At 38.5% G+C, this 17986-nt stretch overlaps 1 protein-coding gene across 3 annotated transcripts in view; it reads left to right on the top strand.

The window, feature by feature from the left end:
* LOC124604962 (histone-lysine N-trimethyltransferase SMYD5) overlaps positions 1 to 17986 on the top strand; it is an 81465-nt gene that overhangs the window by 56601 nt on the left and 6878 nt on the right. For all 3 annotated transcript variants that reach the window (XM_047136523.1, XM_047136524.1, XM_047136525.1), the window contains exon 8: positions 5985 to 6162. In XM_047136523.1, the coding sequence (XP_046992479.1) occupies positions 5985 to 6162 (178 nt within the window). The remainder of the gene's footprint in view (positions 1 to 5984; positions 6163 to 17986) is intronic.

The raw sequence follows: 17986 nt of genomic DNA, 5'->3' as shown, positions 1-17986 counted from the left end.
TGTATATGTAAAAGCCTGAATCACCAGTGCAAGCTTGCAGAGTTTGTGCCAAATGAATTCGTATTAGAGACATAAACGGCAAATCAGGACAAATTTTCATCTTACCATAATATAGAATATGAGAAAATGCCAGCTGTTTTCTGAATCAGAGGCTTCTTTAACTTTAACCAAAACCTATAAATGAAATCTTCTGTGCTCATATCGGTAGCCACATTCTATGTGATGCAAAAATTCTTTATATATATTATCAATATATTCACTAACAATCTTCACTTTTCTGCATCTTGTGCATAAGTACCTTGGGATTTGACTGGTGAGAACAAATACAGCATCTAGAATGTTTGGAAAAATCAGAAATGAGAGAGAACGCCCTCAAAGAATGGAGATTCTGTCTAACCAATCATTGGTAGAATAGCCATCCTAATTTCATCTTTGAATTTAGTCATGTTCTGTGTTACACCTAGAAATGCTTTAATCTCATGGCTCACATTGTTATGAGTACCATATTGTATATTTTGATAGTGAAGTCGTCTTCTGTTTCTGAAAAAAAAAAAAGAGATTATCCAGTACTGGCTTGCTGGGCCTATCGTAGCTTCATCAGAGAATTCCATTGGCCATCACTTTTCAGAGTTCCTGCAGGACTTTCACATCTCCTATAGTGATCCCAGAGCACAGGCACTGTACTGCCACTCTACAGTCTGTTACCTCAACTATTGCCTGTCTCCCATGAAGTGGACAGGGAGTAAATGGATGAGAAAGGATCACCAGGAGGATAAATTAAAGAGAATGGAGAAAAGACCAAGAGGAAGACCAAGGACATGTAGCTGAAATAGAGATGGACTGCTTGCAAAAGGAAGGAGAAGACTGGATCAAGCTGGAGACAGAGAGATGGTGAGAAGATAGAAAACCATTGAGAAGCTTATGTTCCAAACAGACCTGGCCAGCAGCTGGAAACTGTAGATGATGATGATGATGATGATGATGATAGTAGTGAAGTCACCTTCTGATTTTTTTTCTGCCTTGTACACATTTGTTCCAGTCACAATTTCACAAATAAAGCAAGAATGGAAAAGAACTGTGACTGTCCAAGTTCTTTTGTTGCGAAAGCTATTTGAAGAACTGTGGATTCCAGTTGTCAGACTGTCACCATCATGATAAAGCTACCCGCTATATGCAATAGACAGTATATTATTTTTACTGTGTTCAGCTGCAGCAACTTCAGAGTCACTGGGACTCTTTTATCACTGCATAGAGGAAGGAATTCTTGTTACTACTTTTCATCAGTAAACTCTCCTTCATTCCCTGTATACTCCAGGAGCCACTCCAAAGTACCATTCTAATTTATACTCCTTCTGCTTGCCATCTTCACACAAGTAAAAACTGTGTGAAAAGGGCACGATCTCTTGGACAGTTGTAAGTATGTACCTTTTCTAAACAGAGCTGACTACTTGTTGTATCTATTGTTCACTCAATACTATGTAATTGGATAGATAAAAAAATTTACTCAACAAGCAAGCGGTGGAAGATTATGCACATAAAAGAAAGTTACACTTATGTGAGCTTTTGGAGCCAGTGGCTCCTTCTTCCAGCAGAAGGGGAAGGAAGAGGGGTGAAGGAAAAGGACTGGAGAGGTTTAGGAAAATAGGTTGATTTCGGAAAAGTCACCCAGAACCACGGATCATGGGAGACTTAGCAGACGGGATGAGATGGAAAGACTGATTGTTGGGGGCTGCACCGTAGGAAATTTGAAAACCTGAGAGTTAAAAAGTGGAAGACAGGATAATATGCAAGACAGAGATTACTGCTGAAACACTGTGCATGAATTAATAAGACTCAAAAGTTAAGTGCATTGTGCTTAACAAAGGTGGGAGGGGGATGGTGAAAAATAGACAGGTCAGAAAATGAAAGATGAAGAAAGCTAAAATGGAGTAGTTACTGTGAAGAAATGCAGAGAGACAAAAATTAATGTAAATTAAGGCGAGGTGGGTTAGTTTTCTACATCTTTCATTTTCTGACCTGTCTTTTTTTGCTGTCCCCTTCCCACATCTGTTATGTGCAATGCACTTAACTTTTGACTCATGTTAATTTGTGCACGATGTTTTAACAGTAATGTCTTTCTTGCATATTACATCGTCTTCTACCTTAAAAGTTCAGAGGTTTCCAAATCGTGTCTGGAGCCTTCTCCCCAACAATCAATCTTTCCTCCTTATCCCATCCGGTAAGTCTCCCCTGGCCCACAGTTCTGGGTGACTTTTCTGAAATCTGCCCCTTTTGCTAAATCTCTCCAGTCCTTTTCCTTCACCCCTATTCCTTCCCCTTCTGCTGGAAGAAGGAGCCACTGGCTCCAAAAGCTTGCATAAGTGTAACCTACGTGCATGTCCTGCTGTCGCTTGGTGAGTAGATTTTTTATCTGTTCTGTCAGTACTGTGTGATCAAATGTGTTGAACTACCTGTGACACCAGAGCAGGTGAAAAAGGAACAAATAGAGCATGCTGGATATTAACAGGTATTGGAGCCACAGTGGAAAATCATTATTTTAGGTGATATCCAACACTGGAGTGGAAACAGCTAATGTTTCTTAACTGTTTCAGTTTGTGTATTTAATGCCTTCCAGGGGCAATGAAAATTTTATTTTCAATAATTCACATAATTTTGACCAAATTTAGAGTTCTCATATACTCTGATCATACTGTTACGTTAAAAGTTTAACACAATAAGGCAAATATTACACTTAGAAACTGTTTGTTTGTCTTCAGGCAGCATAACTGATGGAACGAAAATGGCCAGATTTTATTCATCTCACATTTGAGGGTGAGAGCACTTGGCAGCTTCCAGAAAATTTTGCACACAATCTCAAACCTTTATGAAACTTTTTCTCACTGACACTGCTCAGAAAGTGATGAAAGAAGTAAATTTACCCCTTACTATATTTTTGCTGTTCATGCAGTAAAACTTCAGCATCAGACATACAGCAGTTTATTATTTCTTTACTACCAATTTTAGGTGTGACATAGTCTGCGAACAGTGTCCTCAATACCACTGAATGTCGCTGCAAAATTATAGCATTCTATGACATATCGTTCAGGAGAGATTATGTCATAAACATTGAGGTGTGTAAAAAAAACTAGCTTTCGCTTAAAATAGAGTGAAAATTACCCAGAATATATTCATCCAGTGTTTCATATTGAGAACACTTAGCCACTTTCAGCAAACTTCAAGAATAATTTCAGACCCTTTGTGAGCTTTTTCTCACATATTAACTCATATGTAAAGTAATAAGACATTTGAGGCTGTCTTGTACATGGGAGTTTGATTCTTTAGGACAGGCATGGGCAGTCTTTGGTGACCTGCGGGCTTGATTAATATACTTACTTAACTTGCAGGCCGGCTCATCCCTTTATGCACTCCTAGTGCATAAAGTCAAAACTATAGCGCCCATGATGCTAATGTTAATGGCGCAACACACTGACATGAATGGTGTCCCTTCTGTGACATGCCAGCCAACAAACTGTTGCCTCAAAACACACCTTTTTGAGAGTACATTCCTTCAAATGTTTACATTCACCTGTGCATTGTAAATGTTGTTTCTTTACTTACAATATTTCATTGAGATTTGATAGGTCACCATTTTAATAGATTCTAATACACTATAAGACAAAAGAAAGATGCACCACAAAGGAGCTATGCAAAGCGGCAACAAATTGTTATTTATAAACATATCAACGGAAAATGCAAAATTCTGTACTTTGTTGGCTGATGGATGAATGCGTGATGCTAAAGTGCAGTTTTAGCGCATAGCAGCCAAGGATAGTAAACAGTGGACATATTGATATCAGGGCATAAAGTCTTTGCGAATTTCATTCCATATACACAGTTGGACAGTAACTGCACCTTGCAAATAGACACATGAGCAATATACCCAGACGTCAGGATTTGAGAGGGACGTGATGTAATTGGGGTCAAAGAAGCTGGTTGGAGTAATTGGCAATTCGCTCAACATTTGAACAGGATAAATGCCACTATTCTACAGTTTTGGCAGGAATGTGTGAACCATAGCCGAACACAGCATCAAGAAGGAAGCCATCAACCTACAGAGACAACACAGTACGAGGACTGAGGAGTTGTCAGAGAGGCACTCAGAGCCACGGATTTGTCATTACCACTGATTGTATGTGCAACTTGTGCTTCAGTGACCACAAGGTCCATTAATAGGTGGTTCACAGAAAGGGGGGCTAAGCTCATAGCACCCCTTGTGCCATCTACCATTTGCCATTGTATGCCAACAAGCCTATTTGCCAGTGTTGGACACATTCAGCCTGGAATATCATTGACTAGAGTACAGTTGTCTTCAGTGATGAGTCCCATTTTGAACTGAGTTCCAGTGACCAGCGAACACATCTGGAGATGTCCCATACAGCAGTGGGATACGGACCTGACTGTCACCTGTAGTTCAAGCACCCTTACAGCACAGTAGTTCATCAATGTATTCTATGCCCCTTTTTCTTGCGCTTCATGGCAAGCCATCCTGGGCTTACATTTCAGCAAGATAATGCAGACAGTGAGAGATTCTACTGTTTGTCTTCAGACTTGTCAAATCCTATTTTGGCCAGTAAGGTCACCAGATTTCTCCTCAAATGAGACCTGTGGAGGATTATGGGCAGCAGGGCCCTCCAGCCAGCTCGGGATTTTAATGATCTAATGTGCCCATTGGACAGAAGTTGGCACAGTATCCCTCAAGAGGATTTGCAACAACTCTATTGATCAGAGCCAAGCCAAGTTTGCATAGGGGCGAAAAGTGAACCAATGTGTTACTGACTTGCTCAGTTTGTGAAGTTGATTCTCTTGAATAAATCACCTAATTTTTCTGAAACTGTAATCATTTGTTTGTCTGTACTTGTACATCACACCTACTGATTTCCATCCTGTTTGGATAATTCTTCATGGTGCGTCTTTTTTCCCGTTAGTGTACAAAACTTCACTCATTTCTTACACAGCTACATTCTGTATGATTGTTGTTGTCAAAATTATATTTGTTAATGGGCGTACATCACTGGGCACTCCCCATTGTTGTGGATTCATTCCTTTAGAAAAACTTATGAAAACTAGTCTAATGGCTGGAAAATGTGGAAAAACATTTTATATGTAAGTTTGTTGAATGCAAATTCGTGTTTCCAAGCCTCAAACAACTAAAATTCACCTTTGAAGTAGTTAGGTTGTGCTATAGGCAATCAGTAAATTAATAACAGAAAAGATAGTCTAGACAGAAACTAGAGGTATGAGTAAAAATGTGGAGGGAAAGGGTTAGGGAACTATTTTTACAGATCTGTAAGCTGGAAACTAGAAATTTATTTGTTACTACTTGTTGGGATTGCTTTACTACTTGTTGAGGTTGCTTGATTTGCCAATGAGTAATTGGGTATTCCTCTGTAGCCTCAAATAATATTCAGATGCACTTTTGATTATTTTATTTTTAAATCTAAAAGTCCAGAAGAGAATAACAATACGGAAAGGATAGATTGTTACTCCCCACAAAGAAGAGGCATAAAGTCACAGACAGGCACAATGAAAAAGAATGCAGCTGGGCCTTAGCACCTGGAGGCAGTTGCTGTGTGTGTGTGTGTGTGTGTGTGTGTGTGTGTGTGTGTGTGTGTTTCTGAAGAATGACTTGCCTGAAAGCTGAAATATTTCTAGTATTCTTTTCCATTGTGCCTATCTGCAACTCAATGCCTCCTCTGTATGGTGACTAGCGGCCAGAACTTTCCGTATTGTACATGTGTGTAAAACTTGATTTCAATGTGTAAAATGGAAAGTCCATGAGTAAACCTCTTTCTCCTTCAAAGTACATGGTAATGTATGCAGTGTCATTATGAAGTATATTGACTAAATAACAGTTGTTCCTTTCCTTGTATGTTTCATATTTACACAGATGTCATTAAGAACAAAAATTAAATAATGAAATCAGTTCGTCCTTTCATGCACCACAGTGGTTTACACCAGAAGGCTTTCGATCATTGTTTGCACTTGTGGGGACAAACAGCCAGGGAGTTGGTACAAGTCCTCTTACTGAATGGGTTAAGAATACTGGCATGCTGGATATTTCTGAAGAAGAAAGGGACAACCTTGATACTTTCATTGATGAACTCTATACAAATCTTGATGATGGTAAGCATTTTTAATTTTAATAATTTTAGAACACAGCTCAGTATTATAATTGGGTGATTTCTTTCAAGATTTCTTATTAAGATATTGCTTAGTGCCATAATTATTGATGCTCTATAATTTCACTTCTCTAGTATACCTTTTGATTGTTGTGGTAGTGAAAGCGATCCTTTCAGAACTTGGTTTTTATTGCCTGCACTACATCATATTTATTAGCCTACAACACTTCAATTTATTAGTGCTGTGTTTTATTGGCTATGGGAGATCCCAAATATGCTTGTGTTTACAGGCCTGCTCATATAAGAAATCAAAACTATGATACTATGCTGTGCCAGGATAGGTGAGAAACATTAAGGCTTTGAAAACAACAACAAACTGTCAGATTTAACATTACACATTAACTTGAGGTAGTAAAAAATCTTATAGACCATGTAAGTTTTTGTAATATCAATTATAATTATAATGAATTTTTACAATGTTTAGAAATTACAGTTATCAATATGCCTATGGGCACAAACACACTTTTCCATTCCTTAGAACCACTTGCAAAAGATGTTACTCTCCCCTTTCTTAAGGGTGCATTCACTAGGGCAGTCGAAAAAATCACATTCTCATATTCTCTGCAGTGTTTACAATGAGGATGTGTGTGCTAGGCCACACCATCCAAGCCAACCAGCAAATAATGTTGCCTGTATTGTCGAGGAGGCAGGGAGTGACCATATCTTTTGCTGTGGGTGTTGCAAACCCAAAATCTTTTATGTTAGTTTTTTTTTCTTTTCTTTCTCTTCATCAAGGAGCATGCAAGATACAATAGAGTCATCACTCCCACTCATTTCTTCTCTGTCGCACAGAACTGTAGCAGAAGATGAAAAAGAACATGATGTTTCAAACTGTGCATTGAGAAAATATGACATATGGACTTTCTTGTGGCACTATTGATGCTGCTAAATAACTGCTGTTCTCTCAAACTGTGAGTTGTATGGAGTGCACTAGTCGACACTTACATTCAGAGAACCCCATTCAAAACAGTGATGCAGGTTGCTACATTTTTATACAATATAAATGGTGCTATTATATGTTTCCTTTGTTCTTAAGACAACAAGAAGCCACAGAATACAAGGTCAAGTAACTAGAGTGAATGAACCAGCACTCTCATATTTTCCATTCACAAAATATTGACAGTTCATTGGTATGTGATGTGGTGTGTTGTCACAACTCAAAATGAAATGACTTATACTTGATTTCCGTTACTTTAAATTCCAAGAAAGAATTACAATAGGCGTACTGGGTTTTACAAAGCGTTCAGTGGTTACTAAGCATTTACTGTCAAGAGGAAGCGATGACCAGTCTTAATGAAGAATAAAGTGAGCTTTCATTGAAGCAGCAACAAAAAAATGTATTGTCATTTGTTTTCGGTTTCATAGTTGTATTATTACATCTTGCCAACAGTCATTGTATCCTGTGTTTCCTTACTGTATGCCCCATTCGATTTTTCAAGCATGAATCAACAGCAATCCTCTTGCACAGCTTCCTTACTCTGTCAGTGAATGCAATATCCACAGGCACATTACTTTATAATATCTAAATTGTCATGCAAAATGGTGCTGCAATCGATTCAAGAATTGTTCTATTCAGTTCCTACAAATGTGACATAAATTTTCTTTTGGTACTAGTACTTTTGGTATGGTGGGTGAAGATTGAGGAAAGGGGAGAGTTTCAAGTACCTAGGAAGCCTGATACAGAAAGATGGAAAAAACGACAGAGAAATAAACAAGCAGGGGAGAAAAGCAGGAGCATTTCAGAGAGCATCAGAAGCCTGATATGGAGCAAGGATGTACCCCAAATCAGTAAAAAGGATATATACCAGTCATACTATGTCCAGATCCTGACATATGCATCAGAAACTTGGGTTATAAAAGGAAGAGAGAAAAGCAAAGTACAGGCTAGTGAGATGAAATTCTTGAGAAACAGTATTGGAGTGACAAACATAGACAGGTTAAGAAATGATAGGATTAGAGAGTTAATGAAGGTGGAACCATTACAGGAGGGGGGAGAGAAATCAAGACTGAGATGGTATGGACACATTAAGAGAATGGAGGAGAAGAGGGTACCAAGGAGGATACACGAGATGAAACTGGAAGGAAAGAGACCAAGAGGAAGACCGAGAGACAAATGGCTGATAGGAGTAGAGGAATGCGTCCAGAAGAAAGGCGAAGACTGGATCAGAGGGATGCGTCCAGAAGAAAGGCGAAGACTGGATCAAGGTGAAGATGGAGAGATGGTGGCAAGACAGAAGACGATGGAGAGGCCTATGTTCCATACAGACCCGGCCAGAGGCTGGAAACTGTCCAAGATGTATATGTACACGTACTTTTCTTGTATCACTGACAAAGTGTGAATTATTTTTGAGAGAGAGATTCTAAGACTAATTTCTGACAGTCAAAATGAAGGGGCTACTGTCTGCAAAAGACCATCAGAGAGATTAATAGTGTTATGTCTGCAGACCTTTCTTATAATTACTAAAAATTGTGGTGCAAAATCACATTATGGTAATTATATCTTCAAACTGGCTGATTTCCAAGGTTCATTTTCTTATTTCTGTTTTTGGCACTGGAATATTAGAAATCAATGCAGTATATGGCTGAAATGAATGTCCACTCTGCTCTTGTAAAGATTTCTGTTCTAAAAAATAGACTGCTGTGCAAATCTTAAAGACAGAAGTAACATTCACATGATTCCAAGTAGCATAGATTAATGAAACTTCAACCATGCATAGAAAGAACTGCTACAGTGTAGCACAGAAGGTAACTGAAATAAATACACACTAAGATGAACAGAAAAGACACTTTCATTCAAAGACAATAACTACACAGAAATCACTCCTATTTATGACGACTCCCTAGACATTACAAAGGTGCATCTGGACATGCTACAGTATGTCTCCCCAGTGCACCCACATGTGCTTAATGGGATTTAATTCAGGAAACGAGCAAGCCAGTCCAATTGCCAAGTATCCTCTAGTTCCAAGAGCTGCTCCACCTGCACTGTATGATACAGTCATTCTCTAAGATTTGGGGATCAGTATGCACATGCATGCCCTGCCCTCATCATAACACCTGGATGCATTATGTACCCTCATATGGTGAGAAGTGGTAACATTTAATGAACCCAGGAACACTGTCGAACACAATTGTTGTGGTGGTCCAGGTGTTATAGTGTGTAGAGAAATGATGTTGCGTAGGCATAGTGATCTCCATATCTTTGAACATGGTACACTCTCCTGTCAGTTTTATTGTGACACTGTATTTCTTCCCCATATGCATCTCTCCAGGGGTGCTTTTGGCCCTGGCTTCATTTTTATGGGTGACAGTGTACAACTGCATCAATCAGTGCAGGTAGAGCAGCTCTTGGAAGGAGAGGATATTCAGTGAATGGACTCGCCTGTCGGTTTCCCCACCTTAAATCCAATTGAGCATATGTGGGACGCAATGGGAAGATGTACTGCAGCAAGCCCATATGAACCAACAGCCGCCAGCACTTGTCAAACACACTGGTCGAGAAATGGAATTCCCTATCATTGTTTGAACTGCTCACCAATCTTGTGACCAGCATGGGAGTACGTTGCAGAGCATGTATTGCTGTCCATGGTTATCACATACCCAATTAAGAACCATGTCCCATCTTTTGTAAAGTCCACAGGACGAACATAAATCACAATGATGTTAGTGTACATGTTGTCTTAGAATAAAAGTGTCATTTCTGTTAGGCTGATTGCACACCTGTTTCAGTTGTCTAGTGTACTAAACTGTAGCAACTCAGTCTACGCACGGTCCAAGTTTCATCGATCTGTGTTACTTGGCAGTGATACATCGCGCTATAGTTAGTTTTGTCCTTACATTTTGCACATCAGTGTAATTTGTGTGAGCCTTTCCTTGTTTCTTTCCAGTGGAAGAATGTTATAATTAATGTATTCAGGAAATACCTGGTGCTTATCTGGTAAAATATGGGAAAGGTGGACAAATTTTAACTCAGTTGTAACCTTTTGGCCTTCTTATATGAAAGGAAGAGGTATGATACTAAAAGGTCGGACTGGAAAGACAAGCGCGGCCTGAGAGATACGGATATTCTGTGAGAACATTACAATGAAGTAGTTTCTACTGCATAAGGAAGGAGTGAGAACACGTAATTGCGGTTGTAAATACTCCTCCTTAGTTTTCAGTCAGTAATCGTGCTAATAACAGTTTTGAAAAGGCAAGCCTAAATTCGTTGTATTTGTCAGATGTTTTCAGTTCAGTGGTACAGCCAGAAGTGTTCTCTGCCTTGGAAGACCAACTGTTTAAAGTAAGAGAGGATGTTACAGCTGTAAAGGTGATCAAAAAATTGGTGCCAGGACATGATTCAAACTAATTGCTTTCTCTGTTGTTATTAATGTAACAAAACAGAAAGGAGAAATCCAGACTTACTCTTTCTATCTCTGTTTTTAATTATGAGGGTTGACTGAAAAGTAATGTCTCCACCTTCATAACTCTTCAAAGTTGGCAGCATTGGTATGTGGCAGGTACTGGCTTGTTCCGTAGTCTCTTCTCTACAGCTCCAGTTGGCGGGAAGCCCTAGCATTGAACAGTTGTGTTGTTTCAGTGTAAAGTATGGAACCCTGCGCAGGCGGGCGGCCAATGCGATTTAAGCAACATGCAGTCATTGAATTCTTGACAGCAGAAAGTGTCACCCGAAAGGAGACTCATCAGAAAATGAAAGCAGTTAATGGTGATTGTGTTGATGTGAGTACTGTGCGTCATTGGGCAAGTAAGTTTAAAGATGTTGAGGCGGGAACATCAGACCTGAATGACAAACAAACAGTTTGACGTCCTGTGACAGCAGCCACTGAGTTCCACAAGCAAAACGTTGACAGATTGATTCAGGATGATCGTCATATCATTCAGAGAGAAATTTCAAGCACAATTGGCATTTCACAAGAATGTGTGGATCACATTATTGCTTTGCTTGGCTATCGGAAGATCTATGTACAATGGGTACTCCAGATGCTGACTCCTGAAATGAAAGTGCACAGACTTGAAATTTGCCAGGAACTTTTCTCGCATTACGAGAATGAAGGTGACGTCTGTCTCCATTCAATTGTAACAGGAGATGAAACGTCGGTATTCCATTACGACCCAGAGACAAAACCTCAGTCTATGGAATATCGACACAAACACTCAACCCAGAAAAAGAAATTCAAGACGCAGCCCTCAAAAAATCATGGCCACAGCGTCCTTGGGCGCAGGTGGTGTTACCTATGTTGATTTCCTTGATCATGGAACGACAATAAATTCAGAGTGTGACATCACAACACTGCGAACTGTGAAACAATGGCTAACAAGGGTCCAAAAGTAAAAGGGAAATGTTTTCCTGCAGCATGACAATGCCAAACCATACACTTCACGTGCCACCACAGCAGAACTTAAGAGACTGAATCTCACCACTGTACGGCATCCTCCATACAGTCCAGATTTAGTACCATCCGACTTCCATTCATTCCCGATAATGAAAGACAATCTGCGGGGACATCATTATGCTTCTGATGGAGATGTTGAGAGAACTGTGAGACTGTGGTTGCGGAAACAGTGTGTCAACTTCTTCCGTGATAGCTTCAGCAAACTTGTTCATCGTTGGCAGAAACATATCCAATTGTCTGGTGATTATGTGGAAAAGTAAATATTGGTAATTGAAGATCACATTCTAAGGATTATTTCTGCATTTGATTTATTAAAATATTCCCATCCAAACACAATTAATGAAGGTGGGGAAATTACTTTCCATTCAACCCTTGTACATAGTAAAATAGAAAAGCAATAAAAGGAATATGGTCTTTCACAAAATGGTGAATTAATGTGTTTGTGAATAAATATTTCACAATTTATAACTAGACCTGTGACTATCGTTGTAAATGTTACCATTATATTAACTTTACTGTAAAGGAAGCAGCAGAATGCAGGTTTTCAACATAAATTTGTAACAGAACAGATAATATAGTCAGAAAAAGATATTTAAGAGAAAAACGATAATTGGTTGCACCTTTTCCCATGTTTTTATGGGATTTTATACGAGAATATATGACTTGCCTTTCATTTTTTTAAATTGTGATCATTTTCTAACTATTGAAAATACACAATTACAAATGTGGTGAATCACCAGCAGTGGAAAGTATGAAAATTTATTTTTGAAGACAAAGGGAAAGATAAGAAATGGGCTGAGAAAATGTATTATTGTATGAGAAAAAGAAAAGATTTTGAAATTATTGATCAAGATATGTGTTGCACACACAAACCTATCTTCTCTTGTTCTCTATCCTCCCCTTTATCCCGTTGAAAGGACATTAAAAAAAACCTGAAACCTACGTGTCCAACCTTTATTTTATAATTAATTTGTTTGTGTTGCCACTGTGTTCTAATTATTTGTTCCTTTAGTGGTTGGTAAGCTGATCATCTTCTATCGTAAATATTGTTCATATTGTGACATAGTAAACGTTCATATTTTGACATAGTAAACACAGTCAAGTCCATGTCCGAAAGGGTCATCAGTGATTTACAACAGTTAACACTGAAAGTACATGTATTATAAGTACCAACATACAAACAGAACTGAGACTTTTACAGATTTAATTTGCCAAGCATAGAGTTGTGTACAGCTCTGGGACAGCATATTTATGTGGAGGTTCATTTATATTGCTAGTTTTACTGCTCATTGTTGGGTACAAACCGCTGAGATACTCTCTTGCTTTGGCTGACTGATACTGGTTATTTCAACTAATGATTTTTTCAGCTGTAATTTCTTGGATTATTTTTTAAATCGGTCCTGCCTTTGAGCTACCACTAGACCTTGATGAAGAGCCCAATCTCATGGGTATCGGAGATGGGACTGACCCTTGCTGGATGTTAATGTTTCATGTCATCTTTGAAAGTCACATATTTCTCACTTTTGCATTAATTTCCTTACTTGTTGCCATCAATAAAACAATACTGTCAGTTATGAAAAGACACTCATAATACAAATACTTTAAACAGTCCAGTGCACAACAACCCATCTTTCTGCTGCGCAGCTGGAATTTTTTTATTGCAGCAATGACTAAAACGTCATCCATGCTGCTGTGTTCTGCCAAAAGATCCCTTGTTAGGCAGTCAGTGTTCTTGAGTTTGCATCGAATTTTGTATACCACTGTGACATACTCCCGAATCCTCAGTGCCCATCTCACCAGTCGGTCCAATAGGTCGTTAAGGATAATCAAACCAGCATAGAGTGTGATGAATGGTTTGCCAAATAAGCACAGTCGGAACTTGTTGATGGCCCAAACAACTGCAAAGAACTCTTTCTTATTTTGCGGAGTAAGTCATCTGGGACTTCATGAGTACTCTGGAAGCATAAGCAATCATCTTTTCAGCACCTTCCTGAATTTGCACTAGAACTGCACCTATCCCATAACTGCCAGCATCAGTGTGGAGTTCTGTCTTGGGATTCTTGTCATACAATGCTAGGACTGGAGAAGATGTTACTACCTCCTTAAGGATGAAGAAAGATCTTTGTTGCACCTTGCTCCAGGAAAATGTCATGACTTCCTGCAACAGCTCTCGCAGGGGCTGTGCCTTGGTGTAGAGTCCTTTTTGAATCACCAGTAGTATGAGCACATATGAGAAAACTTCTCACATCACAAATGTGCCAAGTAATCAGAAAATCAGTGATTGCTCTTACTTTCTCTGAATCGGAACTGACGCCATCATCATTTACTAGATGCCCCGCAATTTTTATTTCTTTGTTGACAAAGAGGTACTTCTTGGGTTCAGGTGCAAGCCTGTAGTCTGATCACAGTTCACATGGTTGTCAAATGGCTTAGATGTTCTTTAGTTACCTTCAAAAAATGGCACTGTCATCCAAATAGCAAATATATGTAATCTATTTAAGGTGTCAAAGCAAGTTTTCCATCGTACTGTCTAAGATGTTTGGAGCATTACATAGTCCAAACAGCCTAACATGGAAATCATAGAGCCCGTTAGGTGTTATGAAGTAGTCTCTTCCTGGTCACCCTGGATTTGCCAACAGCGTCTGTGCAGGTCCACAGCTGGTATATACTTCTTTCCTTTTAAGAATCTGGGATGTCCTCAATATGTGATAATGATTAGACATCTAGACACATTTTTTTGTGATTTTATTTAGTCATCAATAGTTGATACAGAAATGCCACGTGCTGTCCTCCTCCTTCACAAGGACTACAGGAGAGGACAGAGCACACTCTGAAGATTCAGTGATGACCTGCAGCATTTTCTCCACTTCTTCCAAAATTATGTGCTGTTCAGTCAGACTATCTCTTCTCCAATCTGGATTTGAAAGTATCCAAAAATTAGTGCAGAATGGCTAACACTTGACAATATTGTTCCTTGGTTGGGAGAGATCCTTCTGGCAATCAACAAAAGCTTCATAGTTTAACTGATATCCAAATCTCCAGATTTCAGACACTCAGGTCAGTACCAAATGGTGCATGTCAATACAGTATGAACCAAAGCTCTGATTTAGTTCATACTATGTACTGTCATCCTACAGAATGTGTGTAAATGTTAATTAAAAGTAACACCATAACTACGGAGCACGTGGAAACCGTATCTGTGAGGATGTATTGTATATAATGTCTGTGGGGAAGTTGGTTGAGCATTAGATCACTGTACCAAAAGTCCTGGGTTCAAACCCACATAATGACAACTTTTTCTCACCGCATTGTGCATGAAAGTGTTACATGGGACATCATGTTTACGACATAAAGTGCTGTTTGGAATTTACAGGAATCTCCTCTTGGCTGTCTGCTTTTGCTTTCTTTGAAAGTAGTAAACCTGTAGATTACATTTGTAGTTTTATAGAATATGCAGTCAGAACAGAAAAATAAGGAAACAATGGCATCACGTGTGCGGAAGTATGCTGCAATTGTTTCTTTGTTCTACTGTTCTGATTTTTTATGTTTATTCTGTGAAACTACAAATGCACTAACTGCTTCATCATGAGTAGTGTCTGTTCTGTCTCACATGTCTGATAGAACACCTCACCTAACTATACAAATATTCTCTACGGGTTTGCTACTTTCAACTAACAAAGCGAAAGCAGATTGCCAAAAGAACAGTGATGTACACTCCAAACAGGTCTTTTAACTCTGAAAAGTCATTTTACACGACAGAAAAATGTTGGTAACTGTTTCACATGTCAACAGTTAAAAAAAATTTCATTAGTAAGATTAAAACACTGGACCTTTTACGTACAACAACATACATGCTCTACCAACTCACTCACACTGACATCTACAATACAAACACTCACGGATAAGATTTTCCTGTCCTCCATAGTTCTGGTGTTACTTTTAATTACTGTTTATGCATGTTCTACTAGACGGCAGGACATAGCATGAACTAAATCGGTGTTTTGATTGACACACTATCAACATAAAACGTTCCGTACTGATCTGAGTGTCTGACATCTAGAGGTTTAAGTGTGACTGTCTAGATTGACGACTAGAACTCATCTCATTGGTGACAGTATGATAACAGTGTCTTCAATGGCAGACAAATGTCCAGAGCACTCTTCATTGTGAGTGTCTTTACTGGAATAGCTTCGTCAATATGGAGCTCTCTGATTTTCTCCTGTCTATGACCACTTATGATACCTTAAAAGAAGTTCCAACTGAGAGTAACATTTTGGCTACATTTTAGTAAAATGACAAATTTGAAGGGCTGTGTATTGCTACTAATAGTTATTGTTGCAATACATTTTTCTATCAACTGGACATATTTCCCATTTGCAACCTTCAGCACAGTCACTTTCATTCCATGGAACATAATCTTGCGTACAGTGGAATGTCGTTTAACCAAATTTCAAGGGACCAAAAAGTAGCCAGTGTGGTTTAATGAAGTCTGAACTAATGAGGTTTTTTTAACTATACAACTGTTGAGTTCTTTCTTCTCTTGTTATGTGTGCCAACAAATGAGAGTGCTCCATTTTCAAGACCTCTAAGAAAAAATAAAAATAACTACACTGTATATGTACAACAGTATTTCTGGGATTTGTTTGAGAACTCATAGTACATGTACATATTGTCAAATGCTTGTCATAAGTTTTTTTCTTTCTTTCTTTCTTCTTTTTTTTCAAGCAGTACAATTACATACATATTGGGAACAATATTGTACACATTGAATTAATGCATCATTGTACCCAATGAATTAATGCTACAAATAATACAACAAATGATAAATCTTAAGACACGCCTTAATGCAATGTTCTTTAACATGCTAAATAAAGTTTTAATCAGAACATGTGTTAGTTCATAACAATTCTTATCTATTACACGTTTTCCTTCCGTACTCACACACACAAATGACTGCAGTCTCAAGCAACTGTAGCCACACTATAGTCGCCTGAGACTGCAGTTATGTGTGTGTGTGTGTGTGTGTGTATTTTTGACAAAGGCATTACAGGCCTAAAGCTCTATTTGTGACAGTCTTTTTGTTGGATTTTCCATTGTTTGAAAAGTTGGTATTGTTTATCATACGATTTTAAGTTGTCAGGCTGTTAACAAAAAGGTCAATGTGGGTTTTTACCTAACTGAATCATCACTTACCAACTGTTCTTGCAAAATGCATTAACTGTTGTCATTAATAATAGTCTGCTTATATCACTTCTGAGGAGCATATTTATACATATGCTTAACATTATCTTTACAGGTATCCTGGTCAGTTAGCCTGAAAGATACTATTATGGAAAAAGCAATTATTTTCCCAGTAATAATGATTTGCTATTGTTTATCTCACTTGGTGTTTCTATGATATTTGATGAAGATCCTACATTTCATATTAAGGACTATTTTCTGTGGAAGTTTAGTGAAGAAAGAGTACCCATTACATAATATTCAGCAGTAGGATACTACGTAAAGATCATAGCTCATCTTGCAGACATCTCTTCAAAGATTCTGGAATTCTTACCACTTCTAGCAGCCACTTTTAATATATTACTGATTCATTCTGCTTCCCTGACGATTCTCCTTCACAGTATGTCTATAAAAGATGGACTGATGGATGAATGAATGGCTACTGTCATTGCCACATTGCTATTGTTCAGATAATTTATCAGAGGAATAGATGACAAAGCATTAAGTTTTGAACTTTCTGGGCAGCCTTTAATTTTTGTCCCATGATGCCAGTATGTACCTGCGAATTTAATTAATACTGACATAAGCCTTTTATTTTTCTTAACTGAATGATAGAACAACTTTCTTTATGGTAAAACTGCCTTCAACCAGTGTCCTAGACATAGTCCTACTGCAATATTTATGCACTTATCTTCCACTGACCCATGAGTTAACTTAACCAGCCAGTTATAGAGTACAGTTTTAACATGGATTTTGAACACGGTGCAACTTGACATTTTCCGTGTCCAAAAATCATTGCCAAAGGTTAAAGAAATGCTGATGTTGCAGTTACTGTATCAGCAGTAATTTTCAGTCCAGAAACCGGTTTCATACAGCTCTCCCATGCTGGTACATCCTGTGCAAGTCTTGTCATGTCTGCATAACTACTGCCATTTTAACATGCTTCCACTCTTGGTGTCCTACTGAAGTTTTTCCCCATACACTTTATTTACCAAATGGATTCTTTCTTGATGCCTCAGGATGTGTCTGTCAGCCTTTCTCCTCTCAAACAATGGAAACTCCAGGTTGGAATATCAACAGTATTAGGGAAACGATAAATTGCTGCTCATCATAAAGATGACCAGTTGAGTTGCAGACTGGCACAACAAAAGCTTT

Source organism: Schistocerca americana, chromosome 1 (assembly GCF_021461395.2).
Source record: "Schistocerca americana isolate TAMUIC-IGC-003095 chromosome 1, iqSchAmer2.1, whole genome shotgun sequence".
Taxonomy (NCBI): domain Eukaryota; kingdom Metazoa; phylum Arthropoda; class Insecta; order Orthoptera; family Acrididae; genus Schistocerca; species Schistocerca americana.
This window is presented reverse-complemented; position numbering and strand designations above follow the sequence as displayed.